Raw genomic sequence first — 17276 nt, 5'->3', positions numbered from 1 at the left:
CTCCAGCGAGACAGCCGCCGCAGAAATGGGTGGGAGTCAGCTCAGCCTCAACTCACTTCCGCTAATTCGCTGCATGCAAGCTCTCCCACGTCCATGGCGGATCCCGCCCGCGCATCTCTCGCCATGGCAGCATTAGCACGCCTCGCTCACAAAACGCTCCCGACCACACGAACCCAACTCCCGCTCCCCACCACCATATATCGCTCGCCGCGGTGCCTCCACCCATGATCCTCCATCGACGACAATGGCGGCGACACGCGGCTCCGTGCGGCTCCTCCTCCTGATCCTCCTCCTCCGCCCCGCCGCGGCGGGGAGCCCACTGATGATGACGTGCGCCAAGACGCCGCACCCGGACGTGTGCATCACCGTGCTGGGCGCCATCCCGGAGTGCAGGAACACCGGCGACCCGCGCGTCCTCGCCGAGAACGCCGTCCGCTCCGCCGCCACCATCGGCGCGGCGGCGGGCACGTTCGCGCGCGCGGAGCTCGACATCGTGAAGGACACCGACATGTGGCAGTGCCTGGACGAGTGCGCGCAGGACATCGAGGAGGCCGTCTCCCACCTCGACGACACCGAGGGCGGCGTCGTCGACCTCGACGCCAAGTTCAAGGACGTGCGGCTGTTCATGGACGTCGCCGAGAGGGACACGTGGTCGTGCGAGGAGAGCTGCCGGGACGCGCCGGACTCCACCGTCAAGGCCACCCTGCTCGACAAGAACGAGGCGTTCGAGAAGTTCATGCGGGTCACCGGCGCGCTCATCGAGATGGTCATCGGAACGGCCGGCGAGCCGGCGCCGGAGCCGTCAGCTGATGAACACTCGGACGAACTAATACCGGATGTCCAGTTATGATCAATTCATAATGTACTAATCGCTCATGTGACTTCTCATCTCCATTTTTGATCGATCGTGTTCAGGTATTTTGATTAGGTTAATTAAGGGCCCGTTCAATTTGACGTCATTTTCAACCATACCATTTTTTTTAAAGTTGTCAAAAAAATGTCTACGTTTAGTTTGCTACTAAATTTGATAAATATATAAGAAATCCTGCCAAAATTTGGACAACATTATCATCTTGCCAAAATTTTGATATTGCCAAAATTTGGTAAGATTTATTTTGGCTACAATCTGAACAGGCACTAATTAATTAATTAGCTCTTCTAATTCGTTGAATGTTTTGTTTAACCATCAATAAAGTGGTTGATTCGTTCATTAGCTAACTAATAAATCATCAGATTATAATCTTTCTTTGTCATATATGCATCTCTCTCTCTCCCCTCTCTAAGCTTACTGAGCCAGTGTGATCATGATTTTAAGGTTTAAGATTATTGTAATCTAGATTGTTAAGCCAGATTACTATAAGCTGAATTATAATAAGCGGACATAAAATAAGCTGTTAGCTGTTTGTATCTCTATATTATTAGTCGTTTGTTAGTTGTTAGCCACCCAATAATTAAAAAAACATCTTTAGAGTGGATTATTATATTATAGTAATCTGGTTTATAGATTGTAATAATCTATCATAATAAGCTATATGTTTGTTTAAGCTTACTCCTAATAGTTTATATTATAATAATTCTAAACTGAATCATTCTTAATTAAAGGGCATTATGGCTCAGTTCAACTCATATGTTGACTATAGAGTGCTAATCAGATATTATTTTTTAGGTCTAACTTAAATATGGCTACGGCTGGGACCTTCTTAATTTTCTTTCTTTTGTCAATTAATTGTTATATATAGGAGTAGAAAAAGAAAACTTATCTTTGTGTTCCTTTGGGGATACTATAAAGTCTTTCACACTGTGCTGAGCTAGACCGGAACCTCGTTGCGCCACATCGGATTTTGGTCGACGTGTCGCATGCGCCCGCGACCAAACTAGGTGTCTCGTGCCCACAAGAGGGGCGCAAAACTTCGTCGAGGCAAATCCACGCGCGGCGCCGAAATCGTGAGGCACCCGCGCTGTGAGCAGCGTTTCTTGGCCGCCCGTGCCCTCGCGTCGATTCCGCCCGGCGAAAACCCCGAATCACCCTCGAAAAATCCTCTCCTACCACAGCAATTTCCTCCTCCCACCACCGATTCTTCTCCTCCCACGCCGTCTGCTCCCGCCACCCCCGCTGCTCCCACCGTCAGGAAAGGCGGACCCGTCCGCCGCTGCCCGCCGCCGGTGCTCCCGAGTCCGCATCGACCACCACATCCGCCGCCCTGCCGCTCCCACCATCGAGAAAGGCAGATCCATCCGCCGCCGCCCACCGCCGGTGCTCCCGAGTCCGCATCGACCACCACATCCGCCGCCGCGGCCACCACATCTACCTCGTACGCCGAGGGGAGAATGGGCCGCCGCGGCGGACCGGGAGGTGGAGCGGTGGGCGGCGACGAGGCCGGTGATGGTGGTTGACGCGACGGGTGGTGGTGGGCTGGTGGCCGACGCGGCGGGCGGCGGCGAGGCCGGTGGTGGTGGCCGATGCCGCCACGGCAGCCGGAGATGCCTCCCGCCGACAAGAGCCGGCGGCCACGCGCGCACCGGCGAGCTGCCGCCAAGAACGAGGGAGAGGAGGTGGCAGATGCCGAGGACGAGCGTGCCGAGGAGAGAGCGGGCCGTCGTGACGGACCGGGAGGAGGAGCGGTGGGTGGGGCGGAGTGGAAGGAGGCGAGCTCGCGATGGGATGGAGGAAAACGGGAGCAAGGGTGGGTGAAGGAACGCTCGCCCGTGCTAGCCGGACCCGGGTCACGCTTGTTGTGGGCTTAGTTGCCTTGCACAATATCTCTATCCAATTAGGCCATGCAAAATAGGATCCTTTCACTGTGGAAATGAGTGTCTTTGTGTGTGTTTTTTTTTTTTGGCTAAGCCACGAGGTCCGGTGTTTGTACTGTGAGTGCCCCAAGAGATACTAAGACTTAGGCACTAGTGGACACTAGACCGGCCGGCTGAATTCTCCCACCCTTTGCAAGTTTTTCCAAACTCCCATGATTAAATTCTGCGGAGGAAGGAGATGTGCAGGATGCAGACAACGAAAGGAACCAAAGAAGAAGAAATCAGGTAGGACACGGACACCAATGATGGAAGAGGCAGATACATTGGACGTGATGGAACACGTGAATACTACAGCAGCAATTAACAACCAAATTTGTCGAATTATTTTCTTGTATAGATCAAATTTCGAACTAAAATTATGTGGAACGGCGAACACCACCGGGTTGTATGTTTTTTCTTTTTCTTTTTCTTTTTTTGCAAACAAAGGTCAATTATCTTAATATAATAAAATATTACAAGTTTTCCCTGCAAAAAAAAAACAAGTTTGCAATCGTGTAGTATTAACAAATTAACAACCAAATTTGTTAATATTCACCTCTTGGAATGAGAGAGATACAAGCAACTACAAGTCTTGACTTCTTTTTTAGCTATTTGTGTGAAGATTAAGATCTCACTGGATATGGATTGCAGGGGATGAATGGTAGACTATTCTGATTTTACGATAATTATTAGGGCATAAACAAATAAACAAAATATTAATAAGTTACAAATAAATGTTTAAATATTACTAAGTGGTATAGGAAATTGCAGAGTATAAGAAATTTTTATATAGTAAATTTCTAGAAAATCAGACTATTTATAGCTTAAGAAGCATGTCCATAAGGGCACCCGCAATGGTTATCTATAGGCTCTCTATAAGAGATCTATGTCAGCATATTTTCCTATTTGGAAGAGATTAAATGAAGAGAGAGAGCAAAGCTATCTACTAACCTGAAGATAGTCTATAGAGAAAAACGAGGCAATGCATTAGAGAGCTATAGATACCCATATAGACATACTATTAAGATGGTTTACAATTAATTTAGTCTATTGCTGAGATGTACATGTTTTATAAATAGCACCTTACTTTACCATTACAGGTGCTCTAATACTCTAGTACTAAGTGGTTGTTGCTGAAAATAACGCATCAAAAGGACATGGAGCCCATTGGCCCTCTAAGGTCTGCAATATCAAGAACGACACAACACGCATTTCAGTCACTTTGAACACGATTAGCTGACAAAAAGAAAATCGCTTACCTCATTTTCAAAAACTAGGGGTGTGTGATGTTTTGACATTTCATTATTACGTTTGAGTATTTGTCTTATTAAAAACTATTATTTATAACTTTCATTATAAAATATAGTTATTTCTAGCATAATACCTTGTCCCATAATAAAGCTATTTTTTCACCTACCTCGATCCTCCTCTCAACCAATCACAACCATTCTCTTTCACCTACTTTCTTTTTTCAACCAATCACACCATTTCTTCAACCATTCTCATCTACTTTAAAAATGCCCGTGATAACCTAACAAATGTCTACACTTTGAGACAGAGGAAGTATTTTGTTATGATTTATTTTATCATTAAAGGTATTTTGTGTGTAACTAATATTTTTTTATATTTGTACTAAATATTTTAACAAGACAAATGATCACTGTTATGTAAAAAATCATGAACATTATATATTTAAAAATAGAGTGAATAACTCTTTTTCCAAATCAAAGCGAGTGTTCAGCGTCTTTTTTTTAACACATTCTACGTCCTTATTTAGTTTGTTCACTACTGGACAACCAATCTTTTATCGTGGTACCCAAAACACAAATATCTCGGTTAGATTTAGAATCATTACTAAAGATATTTTTAAGTATCGGTTTGAAAAATCCAAGTCCTAAAAACGTCTTTAGTTTTGGTTGGTGTTACCAACCGGTAATAAAAATACATCTTTACCAACCGAGACTAAAGACAATCGAGACTGAAGATGGAGAATCTTTAGTTCCGGTTGGTGTTACTTACCGATATTAAAGATATCTCCAAGGTTAGTTTACAAATAAAGCATCTCCATCCAAGTCAGATGTGTGTAGTATGTGCGATGGTAACATGCGTGAGGGCTGAAGTTTAAATCTCATATCCCACATATTATTTTTGATTTAGTATGTATCTTTAGTACTAGTTCTTTTAACTGGTACTAAAGATTTCGATTTTTAGTCTCGCTTTACTAGCTATTCTTAGCTGCTACAACCGAGAATAAAGGGGATTTTAAACTGGTAGTAAAGATCATTTCTCTAGTGGTGGTTATTTGTCAAATTAATATATATATTACTACTATAAAAGATAATATTGGTGATGGAAGTATGGAACTACCATCAATCCACCACAATTACTCCTGCACATTTTTACAAATTAGTCCCTAATTTTTTTAATATTAAACAAGAGTTTAATATTTGTTTGAATCAAATGAACAACATATACTAAGGGTGTGTTTAGTTCACGCCAAAAATAGAAGTTTGGTTGAAATTGGAACGATGTGATGGAAAAGTTAGAAGTTTATGTGTGTGAAAAGTTTTGATGTGATGGAAAAGTTAAAAGTTTGAAGAAAAAGTTTGGAACTAAACAAAACCTAAATAAGTATGGACATTATAACCGTAGCAAAACATGTGCTTTTTGCTAGTCGTACGAAGAAAAATGGAGGTACAAACATGTGCAAAACTGAGCCCCACGGAAACACTGCTAGGGAAACTAAGTCCCACGCGCATTTATATTGGGCACTTGTTCCGAACACACGGCTTGTTCAACGACAGTTAGGGCTGCTTTAGTTCCCAACTTTTTCTTTAATTTAAATTTTTAATTTTTTTATCACATTAAAATTTTTTTACACACAAATTTCTAACTTTTTTGTCACAACGTTCTAATTTTAATCAAATTTCTAATTTTGGCGTAAACTAAACACACCCTTACTTGTTAAGTTAACTATACCTGCTTGGTTTCGCATAAATTTGGTCCTTTTTCGCAAACTGATTTGAGTATTTGACCGGATATAGCTAATTGCGTATCCGGCACCGCAATCACGTGCAGTGCAGCGGCGGCGCAGTCGAGAGTGTCCATGCGACAAACACACGTTGTTTTGGCCGGACACGGAGTGGATCAAGTGCGGTGGTGGTGGTGGAAAGTTTGGTTGTTGGTATACGTAATTTATCCATCAATTATCAAGCGGCACGGCACTTTCAGTATCAGACGGGGTCCTCTCCTCTCCTCTCCTCTCGTGGGATTTGAAGAAATTAAAATCCATGGATTATTCATGCCATACGTTTTGCAAGAAACATCGCAGAAATTCCATCAGTTCCCCAACGCAGTACATTTTTGCATGCACATGGGCAAATTAATGGGCGTTACATATCATTAATGTAGTAGTAAGTACGTTTGTTTTTTAATTTATGACACCGACGTTTCACCATTTGTATTATTTAAAATATATATAAAAATATAAGTTAAAATTATATACTCTTTGATGATAAAATAAATCACAGAAAAATAAATAATACTTATATAATTTTTTTAATAAAATAAATGGTTAAACAACTCGTTAAAAGTTGGCGTTGCACGTTAATTAGAAAAATCGAGGGAGTATATAAGATGGTGGTGGCAGCTAACCTAACCCAACACAACACATAATATATTAATGTAAACTCTCGATCAGCTGGTAAACTAACGAACCAACGTTCGCGGTTTGTAAGACGAATCGCTGTAGCATATCCTTCCGGGAAATCGACTTGCTGCGTACGTTGTTGGAGTGTGTGACATTTTTCTTTTCAGGGGAAAGGACTTTATTAAATCACACGAGACATATTACAATCATTTTCGATCAAAACCATGAGATAGAATTGGACTCAAATTAATCAAAACATTTAGAAAGTAATAAATAAATAAATTGCAGTAATAATCATGTTTGATATTTTAATATCTTAATGACAATTAGAGGAGAAATAGCGGGCGGGCCATAGAGAAGTACAATGGTGAAGTCGTTGATGGTTTGGTGGGACTTTTACAAAGTAAAAAAAATAAACCCAACGATAATTATGTTTCATTCTCAATGGCAGTAAAAGAGGAGACAAACATATGGATCGTAGAGGAGTACAGTAACGATGTTTGACAGGTGTTCTGAAAATCGTAAAAACGAAACCCAATAAGACGATGAACTCTAAAAATGCAAGATTTAGTGTTTAAATGTCCCAAGTAGGATGAATAGAAGCCGTGGTAGATTAAGCAAATACGAGTAACACAACTGGTAGTGTGATAAAGGAGTAACTGGTAAAAACTATACGATTAGAAACACGGGATGATAATGTTCGGCCTTTCAAAGATGACAACAAGATACAAGCTATTTAACAAATTTTAAATAAAAGTCATATATAAAAAGCAGATAAATTTGTACATATGCTAGTCACGCAATTTGAGCGGGTACCCAGCTAGTTACCTTAAAAAAAGAAAATAAAATTGATCAAACAAATCCTCAGGTTAAGGATTACGCTCGAAGTGTAGGTAGGCTGTGTTTAGTTTCTGAAAAAAGTTGGAAGTTTGTGGAAAGTTGGAAGTTTGAAAAAAAAGTTATAAGTTTATATGTGTAGGAAAGTTTTGGATATGATGTGATGGAAAGTTGGAAGTTGAAGATAGTTGGAGGTGAAGTAAACACGACCTTACCAAGGTTATATTTGGCTGCTAGCTAGTGCTGCTTCTGGCAGCGAGCCGTCAACTGTATTGGGTCAACGAAACGGTGGTTGGACCGGCCGGTCAAACATGCGTGCATGATTACTGCATTGATCCGACCAATCAATTCGAAGCATACACACATACCAGAGTTCAACTCGCCGCTCGCGCACTATATAAAGCGTCCCCTCACTCCCAGCTCATGCTCATTCCCACCACAAGCTAATTAAGGTACCAGCAACTCCATCACATCCTTAATTTGCAGCAGCAGGTAATTGTACACCGGCGAAGGAAATTAAAGGAAAGTAGGAGATCGATGGCCAAGCCAAGCGCCGCCGCCTGGTCCACCGGCCTCTTGGACTGCTTCGACGACTGCGGCCTATGTACGTCCTCGTCCTCGCCGCCGGCCGCCGTGCCATGGCTAGATCATATGCAAATCCTCCGTAGTACTACTAATGCAGTAGCCGTAGCTGACACGTGGGTTCGGATCCCCACGTTAATGTCTACTACTACATCAGCAGTAGTGCAGATAATCTCTACTGTGCTAGATCATATCATGAACACTGATTCGTTAGTTCTGATCTGTAACTAACTTATTAGTTCACATTGATCTGCAGGCTGCATGACGTGCTGGTGCCCGTGCATCACGTTCGGGCGGGTGGCGGAGATGGTGGACAGGGGGTCGACGTCGTGCGGCACCAGCGGCGCGCTGTACGCGCTGCTGGCGACGGTCACCGGCTGCCAGTTCGTCTACTCCTGCGTCTACCGGGGCAAGATGCGCGCCCAGTACGGCCTCGGCGACGACGCCGCCTGCGCCGACTGCTGCGTCCACTTCTGGTGCAACAAGTGCGCGCTGTGCCAGGAGTACCGCGAGCTCGTCGCCCGCGGCTACGACCCCAAGCTCGGATGGGACCTCAACGTCCAGCGCGGCGCCGCCGCCGCCGCAGCGCCCGCCGTGCAGCACATGGGCCGTTAAATGGATTAGCTAGCTATAGCGTCACCTCGTATCTATCATATCATCGATCGATCGTACTTTGGGCGTGTGAAGTGGTGTCCAGTTAAAAAAAAGTTTTTTTTTTGGGAGCTAGTTATAGTATCCAGTTTTTTAAAAGAAATTTATAAGTGGTATATTAATTATATGCGTTTTTTTACTTGATACTATCTACTATGCCTCTATATACTCCTGTAATTAAGTTTGTGTAAGTATGGTGACGCATGGTCAGGTTTTGTTTGTAATTCTCTGCACTTAATCAATTGTTTGTTGTATTTATTAATTTGCTGCAAATTAGCTGCCGGCCCCGTGTTTGGAAAGACTCCTCTCATTTCAAATTACTTGTTGCTCTATTAAATCTTGCACAAACTAATAAGATTTGACATATTATTTTTCCAAAGCACATGATCCAATATAATGCACTAAATTTGTAGGTGTTTGATCCAATATAATGCACTAAATTTGTAGGTGTTTGATCCAATATAATGCACTAAATTTGTAGGTGTTATGACTGTACTAATTTGTAGGTTGCTCTTTACACTAAATTATTGTAACGGATAATTTTCATAACACTAAATAGAGGTAAAATGATCTTTTTATAACACTTAACGGATAGTTGCTAACGGAAACCTAATGATGATGATATTTCTGAAACAAAGACGCTTATACCATGATAATTATTTTCAATAAGGTAGGGTTATCGATAACATTTCTTATGTTTTCTCATATTAATTGTAACCTGTGTCCATCCTCCTTGTTGACCGACAACATGCAGATCAAGCTAGCTAATCTTGTGTTTCGTTGGCAGCATGTGGTTATGATGGTGATGGGTCAACGAGATTGTGTATACTTCGTACTTAAATAATTGGCCAAACAAAGCGTCGTTGGCTGTGAAACTTATAGTACGCAGATTTGTAGGGTAAAAAAAATGCACTGTTAGGTTCATTTCGCATATATCACGAGTTCTAATAATTTAGACCATTTTCAACCAAATGATTAGGATGATATCCATAACATTAAATAAGCTACCAACTAAGATGAAAAATGATGTGGCAAGTGAATAAATGAGAAAAGAGAAGGAAACCATATCTTGCATGAGATATGGTTTCTACGCAACATTCAAGACATCATGTGAGATAAATAGTATTAAATTTAAGTATAAAATAATGGTGTATGTATTGAAAGAGTAGTGTCTAGTACTAGAGTTTATGAAAACTACGTCTAGCTATATGTTTTGCTGAAAATTCGGAAGGAACGACACTTCATCTTTTTGACGATGTGTGGTAGACGACACAAGCAATTAAACAACGCGCATCTAACCTCATTCAGTAAGATTTAATTAGTACGCGTATAGCCGTATCCACGCTTATACAATAGTGCATTGTCAACTACTGGTACTATCAACGACCTAGAATTTTTTAATAATATAAATTAAACTCGGTCTTTACTTCAGTGGCCAAGCTAGCCTGGAAATATATATCAACAACATTTGTATTACTCGTTCTCCACGACTTCAAAATTACGACCTGCATTACTAAAGATCCCCTAATTATTAACCTCGCCATTGATAATCTTGTAAATCTCCAAATTAAGATGTGTGTGATGATGGTTAATTAGGTTAATCTGCATGATGTATATGCCCCAAATTTATTAGCCACCGTCGGTTTCGTTTGATCTGACGGTTGTAAACACCTTATACCTGTAGTAAGGAAAGGCTGGGCCAGACCCCATACTGTACTCACTTCCTTCGCTTCTCCTGCAAAGCAAAGTTGGGCCTTCGGGCCTTCTGGTTCGGTTGGCGATGTCAGCCGGCCCACTTAAGGGACTCAGCGTGCCGCTAAATGGGCCAGCAGATCGGCCAATTGAAATAAGTTCAAATAAGGTCTCTTAACTTGTCAACGAATCCGATTTTCATTAGAAAAATGAAACGAGCCGAGCCGAGTTTGTTATAAGCCAAACGAGCTACGAGCTTTTCGTCCACCCCTGAAGGACACTAGATCGCCGCCTGAATTCTCCCACCCTTTCCAAGTTTTTCCAAACTCCCATGATTAAATTCTGCAGAGGAAGGAGATGTGCCGGATCGAGACAACGAACAAGAAACAAGAAATCAGGTTGGCGTACGTACGGCACCAATTAATGATGGATGAGGCAGATACATTGGACGTCATGCATGCATGGAACACGTGAATATTTACATATCACCAATTCATAACCAAATTTACCAAAAAATATTTTCTCGATGTGTTTGATCAAATTTTGAACTAAAATTTTATGGAATGCCAAACATCACCGTACGTGTTGTATATTTACCAGGTTTTTTTTTCGCAAAACAAGGTTGATTATACTTAAATACTGAGTAGCCGCGGGCATATATTGGTAAGCTTGCAAAATCAAAAGACACTCATTTTTCCTTTTTGTTTTGTTTTGTTTTGCAAGTTTTCCATGGATTGGGGTTTGAGTATTTGACGGGCATATATATAGCCGGTGTATATGCATGTATCATCACTGACACGGCACGCCAATCACGTGCAGCGGCAGCGCAGTTGACGCGACAACAACGCGTCGTTGTTTCGGTCGGACCCGGACCGGACCGGAGTGGATCAATTCAGTTCGGTGGTGGAAAGTTTGGTTGGTGTACGTAAAGGTTATCCATGATCATGAAGATGCATGCACTTTCAGATGGGCTCCTCTCCTCTCATGGGATTTGAATAGATGTGCAGAAACATCGAAGAAATTTCATCGGTTCCCAGTCCATGCGTGCCTAGAGGTTGCATGCAAATGTGCAAATACACGATACTGGTCGTGTTTAGTTCTTTGGTCATTTTTTTTAAGCATACGAATACACATTTAAAGTATTAAATATAGACTAATAACAAAATAAATTACATATTCCGACTGTAAATTATGAGATGAATTTATTAAAATTAATTCATGGTACAATTAGACAACATTTAATGCTCCATGCATGTGTCCAAACATTTGATGTGATATTTTTGGCCAAAATTTTTTTTATCTAAACACACCCATAATTAAGCACTACATATTATATTCTGTCCTTTCTTTTACGTATAGCGCCGGATAGTCTAAATTTGAACTTAATCAACATCATATAATAAAATCAGAGGGAGTATTAGTATAAGATGGTGGGAGCTAACCTAACCCAATAACCCAACCTAAATAATAACGTACTATGCTGGTAAACGAACCAATGCCTGCTGTTTGTAACACGAATCATGTCGCTGTAGGCCTGTAGCATATCTCGATCGCCTAGCTTGTTGCGTACGTTGTGCGAGTGTGTGATACTGACGCGTTGTTTCATATTTCCTACTCCCTCCATCTAAAAAAATCAAATCTAATGCTAGAATATAACATATCCTAATATAACGAATCTGTATATAGAGCATGTTTCACATAATATTTTAGTACTAGGTTAACGTTTTTTTACGGAGGGAGTAGGTCCTAATATATAATAATCTGAAATATATTTAATATATTTTAAGACTACGAATCTAGACAAATATATGTTAAAATTCATAATCATAAAATGTATCAAATTCGGTTCTAGGTTACTACGGAGTATATATTAAGACAGGTTAGTACTTCACTTTTCCACACAACTTGTGACCACAGCTATGATTTGATATTTTCTTCGAAAACGATATATCTTTAATTTGATTGACATTTATACAAAAAATTAATAGAAAATCGTACTATGCGTACATGAGATATATCATTTTAGCTGGAAAATAAAAAAGATATTACTGGCCTGGATTAGAAAAAAAATACAAGTGAACTGGCAATCGATCGAGAAAATAGTGGCGATACTCCCGGTTGGCTAGGTAATTAGCATCAACGCCAGAGGGATTATTACTGTGGCTAAGAGCAAGTATAATATTGAGCTATAAGTCTACTATAAGCTTATGTGAAGGAGAAAGATAACAAGAAATCAAAAGTGTTGGCTCTTATATGCAAGAGCTAGCTTAACACAAGCTCCAAGATAGAGATAGAGAGAGGAGAAGAAAATTAAAGCCAACCTTATAACTAATATAATATATGTTGGCTTTAAAATAGACTAATAGTAGAAAATGAGCTCTAATTAAATCCCAACTGGCACGCGCATTGATTAGTCTCATGTCGATCACGGCATCACGCTCTAATTAAAACGATTTGATGCCGTCGCAAAAAATAACATACAGTACTATGCTGGTAAACGTGTATGAATACATCCTCAGATTGAGGATTAATCTGAAGCTAAACCTGGATATAAACACAGCCTAAACCTTTTACCCATGCCTAGAAGACTGGCGTATATAAACACAGCCTAAACCTTTTACCCATGCCTAGAAGACTGGCGTTGTGAAACAATAATACCACACCACTCTAGTGCGTTGTGGAACAATAATACCACACTAATCTGGGCGGTGTTCCAACGTAATTTCACATGACATTAAAACTGTCATGCCAACTATTGGTGACGTGACAATGTAACTATTAGTGACGTGGCAATATTTTGTCACGTCAGACGGGGTGGCGTGATAAAAAAAAGGGATTTTGAAATTGGTATTAAAACAGTTTATTTTAAAAATTAAAAAAATAAAAAGTTTCAAAAAAATAAAAAAAATCTAGCTAGTGCTGCTTCTGGCCGCCGTCAACTGTATTGGGTCAACGAAGACCGACGGAGCAAACATGATTATAGCATCGACCAATCAAATTGAAGCAGACACGCTTTCTTACCAGATCAACTCGCCGTTGGCGCACTACATAAAGCGTCCTCCCATTCCCAGCACTAGCAGCAACTCGATTGATCACATCCTTGCAGCAGCAGCAGGTAACTGTGTACACCGGCGAAGAAGGAGGAGGAGGAGGAGATCAATGGCCAAGCCAAGCGCCGCTCCGGTGACCGGCGTCCCCGTCGGCTCCGCCGCCTGGTCCTCCGGCCTCTTCGACTGCTTCGACGACTGCGGCCTATGTACGTTCCCGTTCTCGCCGCCGGCCACCGTGCCATGGCTAGATCATATCATGAACACTGATTCATTCTGATCTGTAATTAATTAACTAACTAATTGACATTAATCTGCAGGCTGCATGACGTGCTGGTGCCCGTGCATCACGTTCGGGAGGGTGGCGGAGATCGTGGACAGGGGCTCGACGTCGTGCGGCGCCAGCGGCGCGCTGTACGCGCTGCTGGCCATGGTCACCGGCTGCCAGTGCATCTACTCCTGCACCTACCGGGGCAAGATGCGCGCACAGTACGGCCTCGCCGACGCCGCCTGCGGCGACTGCTGCGTCCACTGCTGGTGCGAGTCCTGCGCGCTGTGCCAGGAGTACCGGGAGCTCGTCGCCCGCGGCTACGACCCCAAGCTCGGCTGGCACCTCAACGTCGAGCGCGGCGCCGCCGCCGCGCCCGCCGTGCAGCACATGGGCCGTTAAATAGCGTCATCTCTCCTCGTACATCATCGATCGTACTTGGACGTGTGAAGTGGTGTCCAGTTAAAAAAAAATGTTTTTTTTGGAGCGTACGATCGATCGATCTTACTAGATCCATCTTTTTCAAAATTAATTATGAGTTTTTTTAACTTGATATCTATACCTGTATGTACTCCTGTAAGTTTGTGTAAGTATATGGTATGCATGGTCAGGTTTTGTTTGTAATTTCTCTGCACTTAATCGGTTGTTTGTTGTATTAATCTATATGTCTATTATATTATTAAAACAGCTTTGAAAAAAGGCAACACGTTCGCTGTGGAGGCTAGAAATTCCCACGTTAATCGAAGAAAAAGGAAAATATATGTGTCGTTGGATCGTATTTGTCTAGATTTTGATGGTCTAGATCAAGCAGGGAAATACGTGAGTCCAAACAAAAAAACATCTAGAGAGATTGACTAGGAATCGGACATGTATGTATTTGGACTAATTTGACTAGGAGTCGGACATGCATGTATTTGCATGCATGCGTATGGCCATTTGAGCCTGTAAATTTGTAATTAGAGTCATGCACGTTCATCCACGAAAGAATAAGCAAATATTATGTTAATTATTAAGCGCTCAAAGGTAGATTAAAATATATTCCAATAGGTTATGGTAGGACTAAATTACAATGCTATAATTTTATCTATAGAAACAGAAGATAAGTGTTGTACACTAAATCTAATTATACATGCATGTATAATAAAATATTTATGTGCTTAAATTGTACGCTATATTTGCTCTAAAGAAATTATCACGTTAATTAAACAAAATAAAGAAAATACCAACCATGGATAGAATTGTGGTATACTTGAATATTAACGGTTAAGATTTAATTAAAATTTAAAAAGTTAAAGAGATGAAACGGATACGAGTGTGAAACCGTATAGCAATTGAACCAATTGCACACACTGACCTTGCATCCAAATCAGAATAGGAAATTAATTTTTGAAGTGATATAAACGCGAAAGTTTGTTCATGTTAATAAGAGGGAAAAGGAAAAAAAGGACCAAATATATTTTTATTTAGAAAAGGTTTTATAGGAAATACAACTATACTACTATAATACTAACAGTATATAAACAGAATAGAAATCTAATTTTCCCTGTGATTAAGCTAAATCGTAAGTCGGTAGCTGAGTAGTAATGTAATGACATGTAAAACTAGCACCCGTGTCTGTCTCATGCACCATACCCATGACAATATGATGCGTGCACACATGAAAAACAAACGACGATAACGCATGCATGCGAGGTGTTGGACGCATCCATCTTATTGACTAAACCCAATTAGCACATCAATGAGATGCTAGCAGCTTAGCATGTCATATTACTCTCTAAACCTACATTAAACAAACAGTGAGGTTAGCACATCTTAGTATATTACCATGGGAAGTTCAATTATTGGAATTATGATTTTTTTAATCTTTAGAGTAATCTAGAACATATGACGAGATTAATTAATTAACATGTCTATAAAGAAGTAAAGTGGTGGCGGTTGATGGGATATCTAAAAACTATTAATAAAACACCAAATGAAATCCTAATGACGATTAAAATAAAGGATGATAGAGAGGTCGTGAAGCAATCGGTCAAGACGGTTATCGGGATTTCTAGAAAAAAAAAACCCAATAATAATCATATTTGATTTTTAAAATCTCAATGACAATAAAAATGAGAGGCAGCGGGCGAATCGTACAGGAGTACAATGGCAGAGCTGCCGATGGTTGGTGGGAGTTCTAGAAAGTAAAAAAAAAATTTCAATGATAGTTATGTTCAATTTTTAAAATCCCAATGATAATAAAAAATGGTCGGCAGACGGGTCATAGAGAAATATAGTGGCAACATTTGATGAGATTTCTAAAAAATTAAAAAATAAAACCAAACGAGACAATAAACTCTAAAAACTATAAGGTCCAATTTTTAAAGGTCTGAACTTCTAAAAAGTACATAAATAAACCCTAATGATAATCATGTTTGATTTTAAAATCTCAATGATAATAAAGAAGGTAGGCAGCGGGCGAGTCGTAGAGGAATATAGTGACAAAGTCGTTGACATTTTGGCGGAACTTCTAGAAAGTAAAAAAATGAACTTAAACGATAATTATGTTCAATTTTTAATTAAAATATCAATGACAATAAAGAGAAGAGGCAGTGGATGGCTGTAGAGGAGTATAATGGCAGTGTTTGATAGGACTTCTATAAATTATAAAAATGAACCCAACGGGATAATAAACTCTGAAAACTATAAGATCTAATTTTTAAAGGTTCGAATAAGAATGAATAGAAATTGTGGTAGATCGAGCAAGTAAATAAACAAGGATATGACAGAAGTAAGTGGTAGCAACTAATGTGATTTTTAAAAACTATAAAAATTAGAAACACGAGGATAATAAGGTTTTGTCTTGCAAAGTGATCTTAAGACAATGAGATAACTATTTAATAAATTTTAAGTAAAACCATATTAAAAAATATATAATTTTGTATGGTGCTAGCCGCGCAATTGCGCGGGCCATCTAGCTAGTTTGATGCAAATTAGTTGTGCCGGCCTTGTGTTTGGAAAGAGTCCCCTCGTTTTAAATTACTTGTTGCTCTGTTAAATCTTGCACAAACTAAGAAGATTTGACAGATTACATGGTTACCCATATTTTACTGCCACGTAGTCGTCACGTCAGCGAAACCGTCATTCAAAACCATCCAGGGAGTCAAATTGCGCTGGTTTTAACAGTTTAGGGGTCAAGATTTCTGGTTTACGGTTCAGAGTCACGGATTAGATTCGGGTCACTTTTAACATAGTCAAAGTGAACTTATTCCGATGAGCTACCTTCTTTTCCCGTGAGTGTAATTAAATTGCTAAACATAATTTTTTTTAAAAAAATTACGTATACTCCCTCCATTATAAAGTATAGAAAGCTAGTACTATATTAGACACAATATAGTACTACGAGATAGACAACCTAGTAATATAAACTTAGTCAAGCCTCACAACGAAAACCAGAAAGTTGCTATTTGGAGTTGCCAAGAAGAACTCAGCCTAACGGTTCGTTTGGTAGTGCTCTAACTCCTAAATTTAGTTTCAGAAATTGGGTCTGTAGTAAAGTTGTGGGGTAACCTAAATTCAGCTTTACCTCTCTAGTTCATTTCCTCTCATTTTATCCTGTTCACCTCAACGACTAATTTTATTGTGCTTATAACTAATTAATCAAGTAAGTCATAGGTCATGGATTTTATTTTTGACTGGATTGTGGATTTTTCTTTCGCGAACGCGTAAAAAGCTTACATGTCAATAAATGGATCTATTGGTATAGCATCACGAAAGACTT

General features: G+C 40.4%; 3 protein-coding genes across 3 annotated transcripts; all 3 read left to right on the top strand.

Moving 5' to 3' along the window:
• The first annotated feature begins 25 nt into the window (after positions 1–25).
• LOC4334664 (uncharacterized) lies at positions 26–1065 on the top strand. The gene has a single exon (XM_015774492.3). It carries the CDS (start codon positions 245–247, stop codon positions 848–850), a length of 606 nt encoding a protein of 201 aa, XP_015629978.1. The 5' UTR covers positions 26–244; the 3' UTR covers positions 851–1065.
• A 6640-nt stretch (positions 1066–7705) lies between these two features.
• Positions 7706–8767, top strand: LOC4334663 (cell number regulator 10). The gene is made up of 2 exons (XM_015773812.3): positions 7706–7880; positions 8115–8767. Exons 1-2 carry the CDS (start codon positions 7814–7816, stop codon positions 8471–8473), a joined length of 426 nt encoding a protein of 141 aa, XP_015629298.1. The 5' UTR covers positions 7706–7813; the 3' UTR covers positions 8474–8767.
• A 4492-nt stretch (positions 8768–13259) lies between these two features.
• On the top strand, positions 13260–14140 carry LOC9272590 (cell number regulator 10). Its single transcript, XM_015773841.3, has 2 exons — positions 13260–13457; positions 13569–14140. Exons 1-2 carry the CDS (start codon positions 13361–13363, stop codon positions 13916–13918), a joined length of 447 nt encoding a protein of 148 aa, XP_015629327.1. The 5' UTR covers positions 13260–13360; the 3' UTR covers positions 13919–14140.
• Positions 14141–17276: the final 3136 nt, after the last annotated feature.

Source organism: Oryza sativa, chromosome 3 (assembly GCF_034140825.1).
Source record: "Oryza sativa Japonica Group chromosome 3, ASM3414082v1".
Taxonomy (NCBI): domain Eukaryota; kingdom Viridiplantae; phylum Streptophyta; class Magnoliopsida; order Poales; family Poaceae; genus Oryza; species Oryza sativa.
Note: the sequence above shows the minus strand (reverse complement) of the source record. Positions and strands in the feature narration are given on the sequence as shown.

What these genes read in the sequence shown, in the direction of transcription:
- LOC4334664 (XM_015774492.3), top strand. Translation starts at nt 245, where the DNA reads ATGGCGGCGACACGCGGCTCCGTGCGGCTCCTCCTCCTGATCCTCCTC.
- LOC4334663 (XM_015773812.3), top strand. Translation starts at nt 7,814, where the DNA reads ATGGCCAAGCCAAGCGCCGCCGCCTGGTCCACCGGCCTCTTGGACTGC. An exon ending in CTTCGACGACTGCGGCCTAT is followed by an intron (nt 7,881 to 8,114) that starts GTACGTCCTCGT and finishes ATTGATCTGCAG; the next exon opens with GCTGCATGACGTGCTGGTGC.
- LOC9272590 (XM_015773841.3), top strand. Translation starts at nt 13,361, where the DNA reads ATGGCCAAGCCAAGCGCCGCTCCGGTGACCGGCGTCCCCGTCGGCTCC. An exon ending in CTTCGACGACTGCGGCCTAT is followed by an intron (nt 13,458 to 13,568) that starts GTACGTTCCCGT and finishes ATTAATCTGCAG; the next exon opens with GCTGCATGACGTGCTGGTGC.